We start from the raw sequence: 19,315 nt of genomic DNA, 5'->3' as shown, positions 1-19,315 counted from the left end.
ATTAGTGGAGGAAAAGGCAAAGGAGGTGAGATGAGAACAAAAAAAGGGATAAATAAATAGAGAGAAAGAGCTCGTGGGATATTGATAATGAGGAAGATTCTCAACCACCTTAAACCCAAAGTCAGGAACTGATTGGACTGCATGGACGGACTGGCTGAAAGGATGCACACAGCACATTGAGGTAATGATGCAGTGCATATGTTAAAGGATGAAATCAAAAATTACAAGGAGAAAAAGGAAAGAAAATGAGGTACAAGCACCAGGCCCATGAACAGAAGGAGCAGATGAGAGATTATGAACGAGGAATGAAAGCAGAGGTGAGGAGAGGAGGGAGCGGGGCGAGAGACAACAGGAGCGATGGATCAATAATCCACAGGGGTTTCCTCTCCCGCGCATCCCTCACTCCGCTCGCTCCTTTAACATGGAAACGTCAGATTAGGGATCCATGCCCTCTTCTCCCCGGCTGTCACTTCACTCATCCAGCTTTCCCACAGATGCAGCTTCAAAGCTTCTCAGCTTCTCTCCTGCTGCATTTGATCCAAACCATCCACTTCCTCTATTCCACCTGTATCTGAAGGGGTTTATAAAAAAATTTTTTCTCAGAGGTCGGCCAACATGAGCCAAAAGAAGCAGGTAAATGGAAATTAAGCTCCAGAACAAGATCAAATAAGCTCACCCGATGTCGAGGCTGTGGTAGATGATGAATCACTGTTCATGAGAAAACATCTCAAGCTTTCTGATACTTTGTGTTTGGGATTTTGAGCAATAGTCTTTCCTAAAAGCAGAGTAGTATTCATAGCCTTCAGCTTTCAGGCCCTTCTCCTGTGGAACCAGCTTCCTGTTTAGGTTTGGGAGGAGACACTCTCTATATTTCTAAGATCAGGCTTTAAACTTTCCTTTAAAGCTTATAGTTAGAACTGTCCATCATTTAGTAATACTATTATAGACCCGGGCTGCTAGGAGACCTCCCATGATGCACTGAGCTCCTCTCCTCTCTCTCTAGCTCATTCTCTATGCATTTATATGACACCATTACATCTCATTAAGTCCATGTCTTCTCTCTTCCATATTTTGTTTATTGTTTGTCGTCTCTCTATATGCAGTTCCTTTCTTTTTCAGGTATCCCTGGCCCCGAGGCTGCATGTCTCTGGCCCCAACAACAGTTCATTTTCATGGATGGCTCTCTCCCCTTATCCCAACCGGTGGAGGCAAATGGCCGTCCATCTCTGAGCCTGCTTCTGGCTGAGGTTTTTCTTCCTGTTAAAGCTGTTAAGGCAGCTGCAAGCTGTTTCTTGCATGGGAATTGTTGGGTTCCTTTCTATAATGTTGTAAAGTTCTGTTGTAAGAACTTTATTTTGTTTGTTTACTTTGTGTTTGTGTTGGGATTTAGAGCTATATGACTAAAATCTGATTGAAAAAGTTGTATTAATCGAGCAATAATCATGTCTCAAAAAAAGCACATAGGGAATTTGTGTGCAGGTTATTTAATTTATTTTATATGTATCTATATGCTGTTTCTCTTTTCTATGCTGTTCTTTTCTCTCTCTGCCCTGACCCCAAAAGGTCAAGGCAGATGGCCTCTCATCTCTGTGTCTGGTTCTCTCAAAGATTTCTCTGAGTTTTGTTGCTTCATGTGGGAATTGCTGAATTGTTGGGTTCCTTTCTATAATGTCAAAATATATGTTTTAATCTGCTTTATATAACTTTTTCTGCATGAAGTGATTTACATTTCTCTGTTAGTCTTTTGAATATATTAAATCCATTGTGTAACTACTAGAAAACCTAATTATTTCAGTCCACATTACTTCAGCTCTGAGTACATAAGTGCTGCTTGTTGAAAGTGGATGTGTCCTAATCAAAAGATAAGACTCAAATCTATTTAATCTTTAAGTATGATCCTGGAATGATTCTCAGATGCTTCATAAACATAAGTGATGGACTGATAAGCCACATCCAGCAGAGGAAGATGCTCACTGCTGCCAACTGTTCACTCTTGACCCCCAAAGTTACAATCTCTTAGAGATAAAACACACTTTACCGCATGTTCTTTTTAATCCTCTTGTAGCGGGAACACTAACAATAGTTTGAGTTTCAGCTAATCTGATCCGCTGCAGCCTCAGCTCCACTGACATCTGCTTTCTATTTCGCTTCCTATACGGACACTTGAGCAAACTGAGCTGCCAGAGGACAGCCGTAATTCTACAGTTATCATCCATCTCTGCTCTATGGGGCTCCGCCGCACACCCTCTCTGTGACCTCAATGTTCACCAGCAGCAGTGAGCGTATCACTTATAACCCATCATTTCACTGCACACACACACACACACACACGCACACACACACACACACACACACACACACACACACTCGTTACCCTATGTATGTAACGACACTCCGACCTACGGGCTGGGATCAGTTCTTCCTCTAACCTTACACACACATGCACGTCCGCACTTGTGAGGACTGTCACTGACATTATGCGTTCTCCTGGCCAGTCCTTAACTTTAACCTACAGTTCATTTTAATCATAACCCTAAAGCCAAATCTCAACCCTTAAACGGGCCTTTGAAGCCAAAAATGTCCCGTCAAAAACTTAAACTGGTTCTGAAAAGAATAGAAGTACAAGAGTAGACACAGACACACAGGTCGACACACTCCATTTTCTTAGTCGTTCTCTGTGGGAAAGCCAAAAGTGAACAGGTTTTGAATGGCCTTGCCAACATTTGGCACCCCAAGACAAACAATCACACACACGCACACACGCACACACACACACACACACACACACACACACACACACACACGCACACACACACACACACACACATATCTGTAGTGTTAAACTTGTGAGAATACACTGACATGTTCCCATGTCATAACACATGGCTAACCACAACCCATCTACCTCTAACCTCTGACCTTGTCAATCAATCGGCACCTTAAAGAAGAGGGAAGCAGCTAAAATGTCCTCACCGTGCATGAATGCTCTCACTCCTGCATCTAAAAGTCAGTTTGGACCTCATACATATAGATATAGAAGAGCACACACACACTCTCACACACACACAAACACAGTGCCTGCTTTATAGGCCCCAGGAGGCACTGAGGAAACTGCATTCCCAACCGCTTTATGTATTGGGCAATTTAACACCGCTAACATCAGCATATTAAAAATGCATGCGCCCAAGGACGCAAGATGCAATTTTGTGAGTGTGTATGTGTGCGCACACGTGTGTGCAAGCATTTAATGCAGAGTGGCCTATCTTGAAAACTGTCATTATTACACTGTTATCTAGCTAATAGAGCTATTTATACTGAGAAACACTCGATTAACCAACACAGCCATTTCTGAATAGAAGTCAATCACACAGAGAGGAAATAGAGAAAGAGGACTATTTCACTGATGATCCAAAAATGTGCCAGTCACCCTCTGTTGGAACAGCGGAGAGGAAAATACCACGTATTGTTCAGAGGTGGTTTTAGACTTCCTCAAGTGTAGGTTTACATTAAACGTTGTGAGAGATAACAGCACTGTCTCTGTACTCACATGGTCTCGTCATTCTGAAACTCCAGCTTGCCAGCAGATAGTTCGTAGTCCTCCCCTCCTCTAGCGGTGCTGTCCAGGGTTCGGTAGGGGATGGCCACCAGGCCTCGAGCCCCCGATGTCCTGAGCACCTTCAGCTCCATCACACCTACGCTCTCACTCACCCTCTGACTGGCACTCTCAAAGGTAAAGATGCCTGAGAGAGAAAGAAAAAAAAGAAAAGAAAGCACTTCACTGAGAAGACGTGAAAGATGAGGTTGATAAACACCTACGCTCTCACTCACGAGCTTGCTCTCTGAGGTGTACGGTATATACTGTACAGTGACAGTATAATAGATTACTGCCCACTCTCTCTAGATAAAAGATAATAAGCATCAGGTAAACGCCCACTCTCCACTCATCCTCCTGCACTTTCATTCCCTTTAGATACTATCAAAGTCCTGCACCTAAAAAAGTGGCGACGCTAAGAGGACTGCAACTTCTATCACCTTCTTCGGATACCTTTTTATTGATACACCAGGAGTAGGTGCTGAAGCAAGCCGGTAGATTCATGTGGACTCAAAAAAGTTGGCTTGGGTGCATCCATTGCTATCCAAACTATATGTTTAAGCATTATTAGAGAACAGGCCTTTAACATCTGCTTTAACTAGCTAGCCAAACCGGCTTCCACTTTCACAGCAGAGGCTGTTGGCTGAGCTTATTAGCTTCCACTTTCTGAGAGGACAGTTTGCAAACTTAACATCATGGTGGTTTTAAATTTAAATTTACTGAAAAGCAACATATACTTAAATAGCTCACAGCTGAAAACCTAACAACCAAGGCTTGTTAAAGAAGGATAAAGTTCCTTGTATCAGTGTTTGCAGGTCAGGCCTGTTCACTTCGAGGCCAGCGGGTCAGATACTAACTTTCTAAATCCCACGAGACTCTGCTTGCACGTCAGGCTGAACCATAGACATATAAGGATGAAAGCAAGTAGTGTGTGCATCTGGAATCATAGATGATCTGCAGTATGTCGGTAACCTTGGTAACAGGATAGCGTGTGGACAGGCGGGATCAGGAAAACCTGGAGTGTTTCTTTTTATAAAAGTCCCTTAGATGACGGATGCTGTGTTTTGGTGCTATTTATATAAAACTGAATCGAATGAGACAGCATGTGCTGTGCTTAACTGCAACACTATTACACCTGCTGCGCACCCGCCATTCCTCCGGTTAAGTTTTACGCTGCACTCTGAACTGGTGGGCCACAAAGAAACTCACTTTTGCTGAGCTAAAATCAAGCTTTGAAATGTCTTTCTTAAACTTAAAGTTGTGAAAAATGGAACGAATAGACCAACATGTATTTATTTACTTTGCCAGCCTCAACATAAACAGGTGCACTGGCTGCACTTGTCTTATTTACAGATTATTTACCTGCGTGATCATCGTCATAGATGGTCACTGTGGCTGTGTGGTTGTCGCCCAGCACGGCCTTCGGGGTGACGCCGGCATCCAGAGGGGCGGTGCCAATCTCAGGATAGCCAACCACGCGTGGGTTACTGAGGTGGACGTAGAAATACTCGTCCTCCTCAAAGATGTCGTCATCAATCACACCGACTGTGATCTCTGGAAAAAGAAGCGTTTCGTTTGTCACCGAGTTATTGGAGTTAGCTGTCTCCATGCAGAGTAAATCCAATAAACAACGAAGCATTGTTATTGAAGCCGGTCGGCCTCCGGTGCTGCAGATGACCCCTGCTATTTGAGCATCAGTCTCAATGACGTGTTTTTTCAAAATATGTCATAAATTATCACTGTCACTGTTGTTTTTACCTTTGAGGGTCTCTCCTGGCTTGAACAGCAGTGTCCCCTCTGCAAACTCATAATCTGAACCTGCGTTGGCCGTGCCGTCCTCTGTGCGGTAATCCACCTGGGGGAGATGGGAACACAGAGAGATGGAAAGTGGGACGAGGCGAGGGGAGAGAGGGAGCAAAGTGAGCCGTCAAAGATGAAACGGAAGTGAACAGATATGAAAAGGGTAGATAAACACAGAGGGGCAGAGAAAAGGAAGAGGACGGTGGTGAAGAAATAGAAAAGGGGCATTTGGGGAGAGAACAAGAAAAACAGCTTCATTAAACCGAACCCTCTGGTCAGATACAGTCCGATAATAAAGACTTTGAAGATAGTACAACAAAACTTTCCCTGTATCCTGCCCTTACTCCCCATCTGCCTGTTAATTAACCCCCACCTTCCTACACAGAGGCAAACAAGCGTATCTGCACCATTTTTAAATCAGGTAACCGTGATCAGGATCACTCACACGATACATAAAATAACTCAAATAACCTGTTTGTAGGCAAAGTTGAATCAGTAAGTCAGTGTAGTCAATCTCCTGGCTCTGCTCTATTTTTAGCTCTTCATGAAATGTGTGTAAGTGATAGAGAGATAAACTCATCTTTGAACGCATCCATTCAGCTGGCTGATATCACTGAAGAGTATAACACCAAGGCTCGGTGATGTTTCAGACGTTTCTGACATGCAGAGAGCGGATTTCTTAAATGTTACATTAAAATGTGAGAAATAGCTTCTTCATGTGATTATAAAAGCAGAGAAATTATAAAATGATGAGTTTCCTTCAATGTTAGATAGATATGAGTTGCCTGTCAGTGAATGATAATGCTTGTCTGAGGCTGTTTCACTGTAGGTCCAAATTAATTATGTAACACTCGATTTACGCCTCAATATGACCCCAGTTTTCTAAAATAAAGAATAAGCCAGTTGTACTGTATGTAAGGATATATCTTATAAACCTAATACAAACTTATAGCTGCTATAATCAATGACTTTATTTCAATTTAGAGGCTCAAAAGACAGATAAAATGAAAGGTGTTGCTAATGGTAACAAACCCACTATGATCTGTCACCTCACTATACAAAGCAGTTTAGCATCATTTTAGTATTTTGCTCACTGTTTTGGATTTTCAGTCCAAAACCTTTCAGCTGCAGCAGACAGATGGCACGACATGGCTGATATAAAAAAAAAAAAAAAAAGAAAAAAAAACCCAGCTTTCTACCTGCCGAGCACCAAACATCAGTCAGACAATGTTAGCAACGAGCTAGTGAAAATATAGGAGCATGAGACTGTCCTCTTCCTAAAAACAACAAGCAACACGACACAACAGTTAGTTTTTAAAGTTAAGCCACATCTAACTGTCTTATAAATAATGACAATCTGGTGTCTCGGAAAATTCACAGTTCAGATGAAGTGCATATAATTTTAGTTTTTCCTTGTTAGGAGGAGTTGTTCGATACAACAGTGGACTTGGGTTCAGGAGACTGCTGTTCACTTCCTGTTGCAAACGACAAGTCAAGCCAGTTTTGTAAAACTGCATTTACTGTTGCCATGACAGGGAAGGTTGAATAACGCTGTGTGCAAGAGATTGCGGCTCATTTCCTGTTTCTGAATCAGGACAGTTTTCTAAAATTGCATTTATGGCGAAAAAGGTTACATAACTTTAAGTAGTAACTTCCTTGCAAACGCAAACTATTTTCTTTCTCTGAGCAATAATTTAGGAAACACTCTCGTAGGTTGGTTTTTAGTGTGGGAGCAAAACGACCAACAGTATGTGGAGCAATCAGCAGCTAAGGAGCCACATATTCCCCTCAGGAGTCGGTGGAGTGCAAAACAGAGTTAAAAGGGAGTGAATATTAAACTTGCATTCATCAGGTAGCCTGAAACATGACTTTAAATGGATGCTAATGTTTCTCTGAGCCACTAGATTTGTAAATAAGCATCTGTTTGTTACCAAGTTTGCCATCTTAACTTAAAATGGGATAATATATCAAGTTTGCTTCCACTGCCCAAAAGTGGCCCATAAATCTGTTCGCGAGAGTCTGTTAGCTAGACATTCAATAACATTAAGAAGCATGTTTTTTCACATATAAAAGGCTCAGATAGCACTCTAGAACTGTAAATAGATACTTGGAAGTTTCAACAAGTTCGTCATCAAATACAAGTGTTCTGACGAATCCTGTTATGCGAAAATAATATATATTTTGTCTGTGTAGCGCTGCTCTGTCACCGTGCTGGAGAGCCTGTGGGTGGGCTAAAACAGGCCACTTCACTTCACAAAATCTCCTTTCAGTAGATGGCAGACCGAGGCCATGCCATTATCATACCTCTTCAGACAACAACGCTCTTTTATCATGGTTTCAGTTGTGTACAAGGAGAAGAAAAGAGGAAACACAGCCTTTGCACCAGCCACTGTAGTGATAGTGAGCAGATCAGATACCATTCGACTGATAGAGAATATGTGCGGGAGACTCTCATTCAGGGAGATCTCTTATTCACAGCATCCGGCTCACATGAAGCCCGAGATCAATGAATCTTTGCAAGAGGATATGTGTTTTCTTTGAGTTGCAACCTGTTTTCTCTCGTGTCTCCCAGCACTCTTCTATTCTCCTCCTCTCTCCTTTTACCAACATCCAACCACAAAACACAACAAGGACACTCAGAGCCTACCGAGGCGAGAACAGGTCAAGACCAGGAAAGTGCCAGAGATGTGAGGGAAATCAGTCCAGAGAAGATTCTCTTGGCTTATTTCCCTCAAACAGACATACAAGTTTTTTCATCTTTAGTCTGCTTTTTCAGTTATCCAACACACACACACACACCTTGACTGTAATTCCAGGGTCTCCTCCGTGTTTGGCAACCGTCAGTTTCAGGGAGCCACAGTTTTCAAAGCACTGGTACAAAGGGGGTTCAAACTCCATCCTGACGGTGTGAGGGTCGTCCTCCTGGGCCTGGGTCTCATTGCTGCTCACCACCTGGAATAAAACACACACACACACACACACAGTCAGGTACAATGTGTTCTCAACGCCATAATATTAGGTTAAATGGGCACAGAGGGGAACATTGCATGTTTTCACCTTGCGGGCCTGGTCTGCCGCGTGCTTCTTCAGGATGTTGCCTGCTCCGATCATCATCCTGGTTGCCTGGATACGGTAGAACGCTCTGCTCTTTTGCTGCTGCATCAGGACCTGATCAACGAAACCAATCAATAAGTAAACCGATTCATGTTGTTCATGAAATTTGACCAGTCCCGATTAGTCTGACTTTCATTAAATCTTTCACTTTTACAGTGACAGCTACCATTTGAAGGTTTGGCAGTGGATCTCTCTTGGGACGCTCTTTTTACATCTCCAAGGAAGAGTTAAAAATCAGGGTCAAAGGTCAGCTAAAGATTCACTGAGCTACTTAAAGACAATTTAAAAGTGTGGAGTAGTTGGAATAAGATCCGATATTTGAAGGGTTTTAACTTTTTGACAGAGATATTGCCAAGACAGACAAAATAAAAGAGTATAATAGTAGAAAAAACACTAACAATGAATAATTGAACTTTCTTTATGTCGGTATTTACCACTTTGTAAAGCACCAAACATTAATTTCTGTCTCTCTTAGCTGCAAACTTTCAATCTAATGAGGTTTATCAATCTATATGTAATGATTTCAACACAAATGTATGGCTGAATAGTAATGTATTATTCCAACAATCCACCAAATTGAAAATGAACAAATTGGCCACTGTAGCTGTGCAGTTTATTAGATTAAATGATCTCAAAGCTGAAAACACTGCTATCTATTCAAATTTAAAGGAAGCGAGTTGGCAGTTTTACCATCGAAGCTTTATAAAATCTGCAATTCTTTGGATGGAAGGAATCAGTAATTGTCAATTTGGTCCAAAACCTGATTTGTTTTTTGCTGAGCAAGTTTGCCCGGCTCCATTTCCCCTGAAAACTATTTAATTTTTCATTCAGTGACTCATTATGACCATAAGAACTTTAATTTACCCAGTTGAGTTTAATCTACAGGGCAGCTGTCATTCTTATTTATGGCACAGTGCTCAAGGAGAAGCTGCAGGGGGAGGGAGGCTTGAGTGCAAACAAACATCTGGGAGCTACCCAGTGCACTTTCAGCCTGCCAAACTCCTTTCCTTCCCTCCTTCACTGCCGAGACTGAAGACTCTGAAGAAATGAGCTGGAGAGAGGGAAAGGGAAGCTAGAGGGGAGAGCAGAAAGAGAGAGCTGTGGAGACTTGGACACCTTCTACAGTTGAAATGTGTGCAAGGAATCCTTAATGTGCCAATTAAATGATTAGTATTCATAAGATTTCTACTTTCAAGAAAATTGTAAATAACTATTACAACAGAGAGATGTGTGTGTCTGTGTGTATGACTGCCATCTATTTGTAGAACAAATTAACCGACGAGTCGAACAAACTGTCGACTGACACTCAACTAAACTAATGCCAAATTTAGCCAAAAGTTAAAATTTGAACAAAGCACCACGTTTAATTGCTTATAGGTATCTATTAATAAATCACAAATCTAAAGTCCCCCCAAAAAAAATTCTAACTTGAGATCTACTTGCGTGCTTTATCAGAGCGTTTGGCTGCATCTCGATTTATGAGATATGGCTTAAAGCTCAGAGAGAAAGGCAGCAAGGTGACCTCAAGTTCATTTTTTTTTGGTCACCCTTTGGTCAAGAACAAGCTTTCACGCTCATAAATCTAACATTCATGTGACTCACCGGGCAAAAAATCACTTGGATGCCAGCAGGGTTGCACGCTATAGTGCTGTCAATCAAGTCAACTGGCACCTTCCACGCTGCAGACTAGTGGTTCAGTCAGCACATGACAAAAACTCAATTTCACTGTGCGTGAAGTCTGACAGAGACTCAGAAGAAGTGCAGCGCAAGTTGATACACAACCAATTTAATTAATTTCTCTATAATGTTGTTTATGGTTGGTGCAAATGTGTTGTTGGGTTTCCATTTTCTAGAAATAATGATTGCATTAGAAGACATGAATGAACTTAATTTCTATTACTAAAGTAATTATGCAGTAATGAAAATGTGAATGAATTGCTAAACAGCTCTGAAGTTTCTTTGGAACATTATTAATTATTTTTCTCAATAACAACTGCGTTCTGCCACCTCCAAAAACAGTTCCCCCTGCTACAGTATCACCTGAAACACCTTGTTTACAGCTGAACGTGTCAGAGTGTGAACTCGGTGTCACCCTCAGAGGAGTACCATGTGAAATGTGATGCACAATGACTTGTTCGCTACCATTTGACTGGGTTTGAGTTCAGCAATTGAGTCAAGAAACTGTAAGTCAACATTTCAAAGAACAAAGTTGGAAAGTGGAGACAGAGCGAACAAGCATTGTGTCGGTTCAGGCACGTCACCTGCTTCATTTATACATCACCATTGGGCTGCCATCGTCAGCTGCTCGTCACTTCATTAACTGACACTTTTCACAGCCTAAGCTGATGATATGCTGATTTTCACACTGTGTGCTTCACACTAAGGTCTTTTGTGCGACGGTGGATCAAAAAGTTCAGAGACTGCTTCTGTTGCATGTGAATGAAGCACTGCAACTTGAAGTACACAGAGCAGGGGGAAGAGATAACTTTCGTGGGTAACTATTCCAAGTTATATTGATTGATCAACATCCGCACCCGAGTTACACACATTTTTGTGACCAGTGGAAAATGCGCATTTGCAATGTCACAATGGGACTTGAGTTCTCCTACAAGACAACATGCCAGCACAACAGTGTGTTGAAACGTTTCTTGCCCTCGTCAACACAATTGTAGCTCCTCGCCACCATTACTCACCGGATTTGTTTCCCTGCAACTTCTTTCTGTTTTTGTAAATGGTGAAATTGCAGTGCACACATACCAGTGGTCACGAAAACATGTGTAACTCAGGTGCTGATGAGGACTAATAGGCGTATTTTTCAGCAGATCCGGGCTGGCTGTTTTCCTGTGCCTCAAGTCTTTACGCTAAGTTAAACTAACACATCGCAGGTCATCGAAAATATAAACCCTAATATTAAAATGCTGACACAGCTAATGGGATTGCGTCTTGCTAACCTGATAGTTGGCCATCTCAATCAGCTGCTCCATGTCTTTATCCGGGTGCCTCTGCTTCAGCTCCTTCAGCGACCTCGCCATGTCCCTCCTGGCCTCATCCTCCTCATCTTTCGCTCCTCCCTCCTCCATCATTCCTTTGTCCATCCCGCTGTGACAGTTCAGTGCTATCTGACCATCCAGCTCCAGCATATCCATCTTGGTAAAGCCCCCTGGACCCAGTGCTCCTCCCCCGCCACCTCCGTCAAGGCCTCCTAACCCTCCATCGGCCCCTCCCTCTGTCTCGATGATGATTCCATGGTTCTTGTCGGCACGGTAACGCTTGCGGACGTACTTGTAGATGAGGAGGCGACGGTCAGCCACCCAGGCTTGGACCACGCAGAGGGGGAAGAAGAGGAAGGTCAGCACCGCCTCCCATACCTAAAAAAAAAAGAAGAGACGGGGTTAATGGACACTTTTCACCCTCCTTTTTACTCCCTTCTTCTTTTCCAGCGGTCTCTTTCTCCAAACTTTGCTTCTTCAATAGCTCTCACTTAAGTCTGTCCTCACCTCCACCTCTCCAGGGGAAAAGACATTCAGAATCAGGTAGAGCCAGATGTAGGCGAAGATACTCCAGGCTGCCGTGACAAAAAACACCCGAAGGTGTTTGATTTTGCGCGTCTCTCCGTCAGGAACCACGTACACACACAGGGCGATGATGACGAACATGTTGAAGGCAGCGCTGCCCACAATGGTGCTGGGACCTAGAGAGCCGGCCTCGAAACCGTGACCGCACACCTACAGACGGGGTGAAAATCAGATTACCATGTTCCCATTACACTCTGTATCAGATTATCTAATGTGTAGCCACCCGGCTCATAATGTACCGACCTCAATAACAGACAGCAATATCTCGGGAGCGCTAGAACCCAAGGCCATCAGAGTGAGATTAGAAACGGTCTCATTCCAGATTCTGACCGTGGCCGTGGTGGTCTCACCGTTCGGTCGCTTTATGGTGATCTCCTTCTCCTGGGAGGTTATGACCTGGAGAGGAGAGGAGAGGAGAGGAGAGGGGAGAGGAGAGGAGAGGAGAGGAGAGGAGAGGAGAGGAGAGGAGAGGAGAGGAGAGGAGAGGAGAGGAGAGGAGAGGAGAAGATGGGGTTAACTTTTTATTCAAAGATTTTACAAAGATGCCATAGAGCTGTTGAACATGTGTTTTGTAGAATAGGAAAAGTATAATGCTGCATCTGAAATAGGTGACCTCTATCTACCTCTATAGATGACATGAATCGGTCCGCGATGATGCTCATGCCCAAGAACATGTAGATGAGTGCTACGAAGTACACGATGGCCCGCGCCACTTTATCCCCCACAGAGGGGTTCTGAGGGTTCCACACAGGAAGTACCACTCCTGAAATTAAACACAAAAAAATAAAGGGAAAAAAATGAATTTTTCAGGAAAGGATCATAAGCAATATTTGGTTGCAACAATTTTGTGTTATAAAATCAATTGTTTCTGCCTGTCTAATCTTATAAAGCCTGCCACTGTGGGCGTTTTGTAAAAATATCAGTGATAAGGTGGGAAATTTCCCACATGGTCCCACTGGTATTTACTGAAACTACAAAAACTTACTGGAATTTATTGAGGTGTTCTAGATTCAGGGCAGCAAATTGGCACAGTCAGCAGATACCTCACCGGTGCTATGTTTTTGCCCATCTGGCAATGACACCATGCCACTTTTGTATGATGTGGGTGAGTTATAGCTATTCTGCTGACACTGTTCAACTTTAAATAGTGGTTTAGCACCTGGTAAATTAATCCCCTCCCTGCTATTTGCAGAGCCTCTGGATGGACCACACAGAATGGGCTGGAAGCATATATTGCACGAAATGCCAAGAGGTTATGCTATTTCTGAGTTAAAGACTCTTCAGACTGATATACTGCTACCACATGAGGAATACTGTATATAATAAGCTGTAAAGTATGATATTTTAGCCAGCCAACATAGAAACATAATGCCTGTCATAAACAGCTAAATATCAATTTTATTTATAAACTATAGTCTATTTTTCTGTGCATAATCCCTCAGATCTATAAATCCTGAATGGATAATGCAACCAGGACAATGAAGACTTATTAAATCTGCAGGATACAAATGGTGAGAGAAGCGATAAACACATTAATGCAGTCAAGCATTATAATTTAATACATCTACTGTGTCCATTATAAACTAAATATAACAACCATGAATTCTATGCTTCATCATTATTTATTACGCAAGAGGAAACTGGATTTATTGAATGAGCCACTTTAGAAAGCAAATACTGTCAACGGGACCATTTGAAAGTGGAAGACAGATAATATTGGTATTGTCTGAAAACTGTTGAATATCAGTGGGGAACTGATCTAAAACATTATGTTCAACTGTTATAAAATGCTCATGAAACCAAACCAGAGGCTCAGCCCTTTGTCTTATCGCTGAAAGGTTTTAGCACAGAAATCTATATAATCACGTTAATCCCTCCCTATCCGCATTAAACTGCAGTTTTCTCCCAGATGAAACCAACCCACCTTCCTGACAGGGGTCTCCAAGAGCCGAACAGTTTTTATCTGAAGAACCTGCGTGGACCGATCCGGGGCATGACAGCAACACAAGGACAGAGAGGAGGAAGACGAGCAGCGAGGCGGAAGAGGAAGAGGAGGAGGAGGAGCGGGATGGGCGGAGGAAGGTGAAAGGCTCAGACATGGCTGCAGGAGCCATTTCTGCTGATGCAGCCGAGCCTTCACTGGATTCTACTGAGTTCTACCGGGTCAGCTCAGAGTGGGGTGACGTCCAAAACCTGGAGGAAGAAAGAGAGAGGGTGGAGGGATTATTTCATGTTTAAATGGCACCACTCACGTTTACATGAAGTGTTTCTGTTCATTTAATTGTATATAAAATCACCTACTACTGCGTTTCTATCAGCTTTAAGTGTCTTTAATTAAGGCATGCGAAAAGTGATCAAATTTATAGTTAACAGCACAAGGGTGAGGAACAACATATCACTAGAAAAAGCCTGTATCTGTGACAAAAACTACATTCCTTAAGTTTAATAGAACTCAACAGAACATGATTTCAAAGTGCTCAATGGTGGTTTTGAACAAATATAATGAATAAAAAAGCATTAATGAAAGGTCCTTGCTTAAAAACAGTTTAAGAAACGTCTGGTCTGTAGAGAGGCTTAGACTTACAGTGTATTAAACAAGAGGCCAAAAGTATTTGTCCATGTCTGCTTCATAGTTTAATGCTTGATAACACCTTTTATTGATGTGTTTACACATTGTGCCTCTAAGTGGTCCTCCAAAAAAAAAAAAAATCAATCTATACGTGTTTAAGGTCTGTATTGTCTTCCAGTCTTCGCCATGAAAGAAGTGCTTTCTGAGAGGGAAAACAAAAATCCCTGATGCTCTACAGTTCATGAATATTTTGGTGTGAGTGCAAGTTGAAGGTGACTGTTGATATTTTTAGCTTGAGGCTTTGTCTCGTCAGAACAGTGAACATAGCTACTTAGCACAAACTGCAACATTAAAAGGAGGTTTAAAATTGATTTTTCAGTGCTCCTTCCCACCGTTCCCAAGTGGTAATGATAGCTTCTAGTCTTTCATGTGTGGCTCTGCACACAAGCCATTATAGATCACTGTATGTGTGTGCAGACAGCTGTAATGCTGCTTTTTACATCATGTTTCATGTTTGGCAGTAAACGTAGGCTAAGCTGTGAACAAGCAGTCGACAGCAGAGATGGAACAGGAATATGTTTTTTTTTTTTCTTCAGAGTTAATGCGATGTGAGTGAAAGTGCAGGAAGAAAAAAAAAAAGTTAGAGAAACAGTTTGAACTGGCAGTGTAAGGTCAAATCACACAGCGAACAGACACAGTTACACACACACAAACAACGGGTCAGTCAGCCTTGTAGCGCAGAGGTAGCTGACCTTGTAATGACATACTCTCAAACGCACACACACACGCACACGCGCGCACACACACACACACACACACACACACACACACACACACACACACACACACACACACACACACACACACACTCTCTCTCTCTCTCTCTCTACTCGCAGGGTTAGTCAGCCCTGGACAGAAAAATGCTGACCTTGTTGTCACACACACACACACACACACACACGCACACGCACAGGCACAGGCACACACAGTTAGTCATCTGTCGTGGCATTAGCGTTGAGTTGCTGACCCTGTCTTCATCTATCTTCCAAGGTCTTGCTGCTCTGACAACAACCTGTCACTTCAGTACTCGAGTCACTTCTCTCCTCCGCCGTCTACACTGCCTCCCTCCTCTGCCTCCCTCCTGCCTTCGGTCTCCCTCTAATTTTCTGCCTTTTTAAGCCAAAAACTTCAGTCCTATCACAGGTAGCTACTGGACAAAAAGTGACAAAAGTGTGCATCTGTGTACACAGATGTGTCGAATAAGTGGAATTTTCTTTTAAGGTTTACATCATTTTCTCTTTTATATTGTGCTTTTGTGTTACAATACACACAGTTAACCTACGAACCTCAGGGAAAACTCCCATTTTTATGTTCATCATGGGGTGATCAGTGACAAAGAATAAAATCTATGACCTTTTGAAATTGTAATCATCATCGCATGAATGTACAAACTCAATTATCATTAACAGACACTGATGCTGCTAAAAAAAACAAAAAAAAAAACTTGAAATGATCACATTCCCCTTTATTCAACATTATCACGCCGCTTTCTACTTCTTTCTTTCGTCTGCTTCATTAAATCTCCGGTTTTCGGTCTCTCTCTCTCCCTCCATCCTTCCCATCATCTCCACCTCCACCTCTCCGTCAGGCTCCCACACCTCCTGAGCTGTTCCTCCCGTCTCTGAGTTAATGTCCTGTTGTCCTCTGTCCTCCCTCTCCGCCTACACACGGTCACCCCTTCACGTCTCGAGCACCTCTCCACTCGCTCGTTCTCTTTTTCACTACCTCCTCTCAGTCCAACCTCAACACTGCTTTCATGTCGTTCTCATCGGTTAACAAATCTGTGGTTGCTTGAGTCGACAATGCGTCATAAACGTGGGGGAAAAAAATCATGGGTTGTCCCAGGGGAAAATACAATTTTTTTTATCTATAATTTCAAAGATTTCAATGTATGCTGACAACAAATACAGAATGTATAGGAACAAAGGTTTTAATACAGAATGAAATGGCTCTGGTGAAAAGTGCAGTTACGGATGAATTCCAGCTAACCGCCTCAACTTTGTGTCAAGGTATTTATAATTCGCATGGATGCATTTAAGCAAAGAAAAAAAAAAGCCATTAGCCTTTTCTCAAGCTGGCCTATAATTTTCAGAGCCAAATTAAGTGAAACCTTTCAATAATAATGTGCCAGACTGCATGAGAAAGACGGCTGCTCACGAATTCATGAAAAAAAAAAAAAAAAAGGAAAGGTTGTTACACTGCTCAAGATCATAAAATTAAGTGCATTTTTAAGGCTCTTGATGAAGCTGTAAGATGCTTTTATTTTGTTACTTTTTCCAAAAGGTGCTAAAAGTTGTGCTGAAAGTAAGAGCTAAAAGGAAAAATTACATCTTTACTGTCTGATAGTCTGAGTCAAGGTTCAAAGCTTAATGTGACCGTTTGATCCTGCTGCATGTGTGCACATATGTGTGTGTACGATCCTTATTTCCCCGAGGTTCCCCTGTAAGACATGAATCATTCTGACAGATCACACACACACCATGACCACCTCTGATTGACAGTGATGCTCATTTGTGTGTCCGCATGCATACATGTAAGATGAAAGTGTGTGCACTTATGCAGACACACACCCAACACAACAATCCAATCTATTGATCACACACACACACACACACACACACACACACACACACACACACACACACACATCAAATGCTTTTGTTCTGTTTTCCATCAAGCCAACAGGTGTTTGTGTGGATGAGTGAATCGATGCAGATAAATGTGATGATTGCTTTACGCATGTTCACAACACTGGAAGACAAAAGGGTAATTAGGAGAGGAGAGGAGAGGAGAGGAGAGGAGAGGAGAGGAGAGGAGAGGCTACAATACAAAAAAAATTGTATAATTAATGAAGATTAATCAGGCGCAAATTATCTTGGCTTAAAATTTTTAAATGATGCAACTATAAACCATGAGAAAAAAAAATGAGGAAATCAGACATAAATTATGAAAATCTCTTGATCTCTCATAGAACAACAACAACAACAACAAAAACATAACATTGAACATTGGTGACCAAAAAAAGGCTGTCTGCCTGGAGACGCTGCAACTGAATACAACAAAACAACGTTTGCAGATAAATTAAAATTGAATTTGGAAACCGTCAAGTATAGCATGTGCCAAAGGGCCTGAAGGATGAGGTGAAAGCAGACAATGCACACATTCACACCCACTGTAAAGCACATACCACACACACACAAGCTTATAGAAAGCAGTAAGAGCATCGACCACGGTTGTTGAATCATATAACATCAGCTGTGCTTCGCTGCCTTGTTTGGCGCAGTGAATCACCCCACACACACACACACACACACACACACACACACACACACACACACACACACACACACACTGCAGAGGGTTAAATGACATTTGATTCATCGCATTTTCATGGCCTCAGCACACACTCGTGCTTCCATTTGTTCAGCTCTCCTTTCTCCTCTTCTACTCCATGACTCCACCGTTTCACATCGCTAACACGTTCCCAGCAGGTCATATGACCTAATAAAGCAAAAACTGAAGTGAGATCATATCACAGTTTTGAGTGCAAATCACCTGTGACTCCTAAAACACCCTGAGGAGGGTGAGAATAAAAGCAGCTCTTTGGTTTTTGTAATACAGTATCTCTTTGCCCTCTAGATAAAGTTATTTTAAATAACTACAACACAGAAGTGTCTGGGCCTGGATTTATGTACTCTCTGAGGACTACAGCTATGGTTTTTTTTCATCGCTTTTCTGTCTCACTTTGTATCCAAAGTCTTTTCTTTGGTTTTATTGCGCTGTTGTGTCATACACTATTTCAAAGGTACTCACTCACTCACTCACAAAAAGAGTGCTGACGGGTGAGTTTTACTTCCTGTTCCTGCATCCACATACAAAGTGGAAGCCTTTTTCTTGCCAGTCACAATACTGAAGCTTGCAGGTGTGATTAGTAGTAAACATTCACTGCAATGTACAAACTCAACTCTTATTGGGCCCTGATTTTCTCAGAGGAAAATTATCATTATTAAAGTTCCTCTTTCTCTCATCCATCATATCACCTCCATCCTCTCTTTCTTCTTTCTTCTTCCTCCCTCTTAAATTCATCCCTCCCTCCTTCCCTCCATCTCTAACGAAGTCCTCTCTTCTCCACGCAGAGAGAAAGGGAGCAAAATGAAGCCAGCGTAACTGATCTTGGTCATATCTTTAATGTGTGTGTGTTTATGGGTTGTTCCCTGCAAATTTACTGGTGTTGTGCTGTGTGTGTGTGTGTGTGTGTGTGCGTGCGTGCGTGCGTGTGTGAATTTGCTGGCTGTGAGCGTGTGCATGGAGATGTTGTGTGTGTGTATATAAAAAGTGCATGCGTGACTGATCATTGGCTGCACCCATGGAAGCTCCAGGCTTTGGGGGAGCGGGGGCTTGTTGGTAGTCTCTCTCTGTGTGTGTGTGTGTGTGTGTGTGTGTGTGTGTGTGTGTGTGTGTGTGTGTGTGTGTGTGTGTGTGTGTGTGTGTGTGTGCGTAGGGGGGAGGCAATGAGGCAGTGAGGCAAACCCAGGAGGGAGCAGTTATTGTGAGAGGGGGAGAAGTCGACTGGCCTGAGCTCAAAGAGCTTGGTTCCTTGGTTAG

The 19,315-nt window shown here is 42.5% G+C and overlaps 1 protein-coding gene across 2 annotated transcripts in view; it reads right to left on the bottom strand.

The window, feature by feature from the left end:
• Positions 1-19,315, bottom strand: part of LOC138204123 (sodium/calcium exchanger 1-like) — a 104,201-nt gene that overhangs the window by 47,316 nt on the left and 37,570 nt on the right. For both annotated transcript variants that reach the window (XM_069159270.1, XM_069159271.1), the window contains exons 2-11: positions 14,006-14,274; positions 12,705-12,844; positions 12,325-12,477; positions 12,004-12,231; positions 11,458-11,874; positions 8,450-8,560; positions 8,192-8,344; positions 5,351-5,447; positions 4,955-5,146; positions 3,548-3,740 (exon numbers count right to left, since the gene is read on the bottom strand). In XM_069159270.1, coding sequence (XP_069015371.1) covers positions 3,548-3,740; positions 4,955-5,146; positions 5,351-5,447; positions 8,192-8,344; positions 8,450-8,560; positions 11,458-11,874; positions 12,004-12,231; positions 12,325-12,477; positions 12,705-12,844; positions 14,006-14,195 — 1,874 coding nt within the window. In that variant the 5' untranslated portion in view covers positions 14,196-14,274. The remainder of the gene's footprint in view (positions 1-3,547; positions 3,741-4,954; positions 5,147-5,350; positions 5,448-8,191; positions 8,345-8,449; positions 8,561-11,457; positions 11,875-12,003; positions 12,232-12,324; positions 12,478-12,704; positions 12,845-14,005; positions 14,275-19,315) is intronic.

This window comes from Embiotoca jacksoni, unplaced genomic scaffold (genome assembly GCF_022577435.1).
Source record: "Embiotoca jacksoni isolate LCO1_2020_lvr unplaced genomic scaffold, fEmbJac1.0.p SCAF_24, whole genome shotgun sequence".
Classification (NCBI taxonomy): Eukaryota; Metazoa; Chordata; class Actinopteri; family Embiotocidae; genus Embiotoca; species Embiotoca jacksoni.
The sequence above is the reverse complement of the archived record's forward strand: the minus strand, read 5'-3'. Positions and strand labels throughout refer to the sequence as shown.